This window comes from Silene latifolia, chromosome X, assembly GCF_048544455.1.
Source record: "Silene latifolia isolate original U9 population chromosome X, ASM4854445v1, whole genome shotgun sequence".
NCBI classification, from domain to species: Eukaryota; Viridiplantae; Streptophyta; class Magnoliopsida; order Caryophyllales; family Caryophyllaceae; genus Silene; species Silene latifolia.
The window spans coordinates 266,963,135-266,966,342 of record NC_133537.1 but is presented as its reverse complement, the minus strand read 5'-3'; the positions used below and the strand labels follow the sequence as shown (position 1 = coordinate 266,966,342).

At 31.8% G+C, this 3,208-nt stretch overlaps 1 protein-coding gene across 1 annotated transcript; it reads right to left on the bottom strand.

Moving 5' to 3' along the window:
* Positions 1-1,542: 1,542 nt before the first annotated feature.
* On the bottom strand, positions 1,543-2,187 carry LOC141621793 (protein DMP7-like). The gene has a single exon (XM_074438017.1). The coding sequence runs from the start codon at positions 2,185-2,187 to the stop codon at positions 1,543-1,545; it is 645 nt and encodes a 214-aa protein (XP_074294118.1).
* Positions 2,188-3,208: the final 1,021 nt, after the last annotated feature.

The window sequence follows — 3,208 nt, the reverse complement described above, 5'->3', positions numbered from 1 at the left end:
GCTTCGTGTTTATTTCATGATTCATGATCATCATGTTTTTTGTGACTAATTTACGGTTACCTTTTACATGGAGAATAAGCTGAAGATTTTGGAGAATTTTGGAGGAATTTTATCTAAAGCTTTCATTCTGATTTATGTTGGTTCTCCTTTACATAATAAACGCTTTTACATAGTGAAAGTAATCCTTTACATAATACTCCGTAAACGATTTTACATAGCAACACAATGAAACTTGAAGTTTATTCAAGTAACTAATAAAGGTATATAAGGAAAAAACAACCTCTAAATAAGTAATTGTGAGAGGATTTCACATTTTTGAATAATGAAATTAGGAACAAAATTTAAAAATTGACAACGAATATAATGGTTTACTAATTAATGATAAGATGATTTATCGGGAGTCTTGTCTACGATTTGTCAACAAATAGCTCTACTTTGAAATTCTTTGGCATGAAGTAGAAGTTGAGTATTAAACAAATTAGTTAAAGGTGGAACCAAGGAAGTGATGTGGGTTGATGAGGGTGGTTCTTTTAGTCATGATAGAGCTTAGAAAGGGCAGATAATATATTAGCATAAACGTAAAAGTTATTAAATCTCAATGGACCTTTCCCTTCAACCTTTTTCCTTTTACCTTCTCACAATCAATAAACTAATATATACACCGTATAGGGTCAAAAGGCAAGTGAATGAGTCAAAATATTTTATACTTTAACGATTGTGAGAGGAGAACGTTCAATTTCATTTCTTATCACTTTTTTATTAGGTAATCGTGACAAACCCTCACTTTCTTTAATATATGACAATATAAAATTAATATAGGAAACTTTTCAGAATTTGTATTATCCATAATGAAATATATAAAATTTGTTTATATTTTGTTGTCGTAAAGATCGAGTTCATCATGATTTAAGACTTATATTGTTCGAGAAGAAGTATTTACTAAACAATCTTAATTACAAATCAAGCTCAATTATCTAAACGGACTTCGAATAAAGCCACGTACAATTTTTTTTGTTATTGTAACAAGTCATTCTCAGAGTTTACCTAATCAATATCATTTTTAATATAATTACAATACTTCTATTACATAAAATTCTACTAACAGGCTCGTGCATTGCATGAGCATTAAATCTAGTAATAATAATAGTAGGAGCTCATTGTTGGTGGTTTATGAAACTTTCCTTTTAATAATTTTTTTGTCTTTATTTTGCTAATCAGGGTTTCTTAACTTTATTTTTATCTAAGACGAGTTTGTTTGCGAGCTAGAAATCTGAGCTTATTTGTTATCGATGGTTTATGATTTTCAAAAGAGAAATTAAAATATTTTGTTAAACAATTTATTAACATTGTTAAATATACAATAAAATAGAAATAACCGGTGAATTTCACGTGCCAAAAAACTAGTTAAAATAAATTAAACTCAAACCCGGAATAGAATCCTTTTTTATTATAGTACAAAATATGATTGACCTACGCCATTGAATCAAAAATCATGTGTTGCTAGAACATTAGAAATTTCACATTTTATATAACTAGCCTAACCTAATTTTTTGAAAGAGGAGAAGTAACACCATTACGTTTGGTAGGAAAACAAACAAACAACAAACTACAAACAATCCCAACTCCAATGGGAAACATCACTAGTCGTTCCTTTGTCTCTTTAGAAGGCATTGGAAACAAACACTTCACAACATTTTGATCCAACAATGCCACTGCCATGAAAACCAAAACCCCCATAATACCATGCAGAAAATCAACTACCCTTATACGATACTTAGCTGCTTCATTAGGGCTAAGCGTCATTGACCCGTCTACAATCCATAACCCCTTAAATGTCGCGATACCATACCGGACTTTGCCCCGCTCGTCCCGAACACTATCAGTGAAACACATAAGGAAACATGTGATGCTTGTGAAAATTATGAGGCATAATGTTGTGAGTTGGGCTTGGAATGTTTGGCATTGTCCTTGATTTGTTACAATTGGAGAGAACATTTCGAATATTAGGACTGACCCGGTTGGAAGTCGACTTGATAAACGGGTGGTGCCCTTGAATGTTTTTCGAATAGCCTTTTGGGTTCGGGTTTTTGATTGATTTTTTGGGATTGTTTCATTGTTGTCTAATAAGGGTTGTCTTTGTTCCTCATCGATTTCTTGAGATATTTGATCTTCTACCTTGATTTCCATTGAGATTATCAGAATTAAGTTTGTTCAATTTTCTAAATGTATAGAATTGTTCGGGTATGGATATCTGATAAACGCCGCGACAATTTGTTTGATATGGAAATTTTATCTTTTCCGAAAATACTGGAGTATAGAATTGTGTATGATAAACTGAAATTTGTTTATAAAAATTAAAGATGTAAAATTTGTAGGGATTTTGCAACTTGTGGCCACTTTGTTATGTAACTGTAGGTAACAGTTTAAGGTGTCATTTTATTTATAGCGTTTTTAAATTTTACTGTGCTTTTCCGTTTCATTTTTTTTTTTTTTTTTTGACAATTGCTTTTCCGTTTCATTGATTCATTATTAATCACTCAATCCTTGGTGGAAAAAAAATTACAATAAGCAGCAAAAAAGTCGCATAATTCAAACTACTTGTAACATCTACCGAATACTCTTAGTAATATTGAGCTGACAGTTTTTATTACAACTTGTAACATTTGGTTATAACTCTAAACGGACAACTTTCATCATACATTCCAGATCTTAATCCTCATTATTGTTACCAAAGACCGACAAGAATGGAGGGACGACCATTTATAGAGATTGTTACTGAACAACAAATGCTACCATCATTTTGTAATGAGATGATATGCAATTACTGATGAAACTCGACCGCTCTTCCTAACCTGAGTTTGTCGTCTAATAAACCTGTTTTACAGTAGATAGCAAAGTCCTTTCAGGGGAGTTTGTCATAGCTGAACATGCTATATGGAGTACATAAAATGACCATAACTAGACTCTAGAAATTGTTTATTTGGATTGGGTCACATTGTGTTTGGTTTGTTTCCGGTATGATCTGATGAATTCATGATTGCAATTCGGCTCTTTGATCCTTCCTTTCCTTTCCATCCATTTTTTGTATCCAAACAACAGGTTAATGTAGCTTGAATGACTATGTTGTACATTAATACACTAACATCTTCCCGTTCTATGCTTTTATGTGACAAGGCATTCTATTACGAGAATCACAATGTAAAAGCCA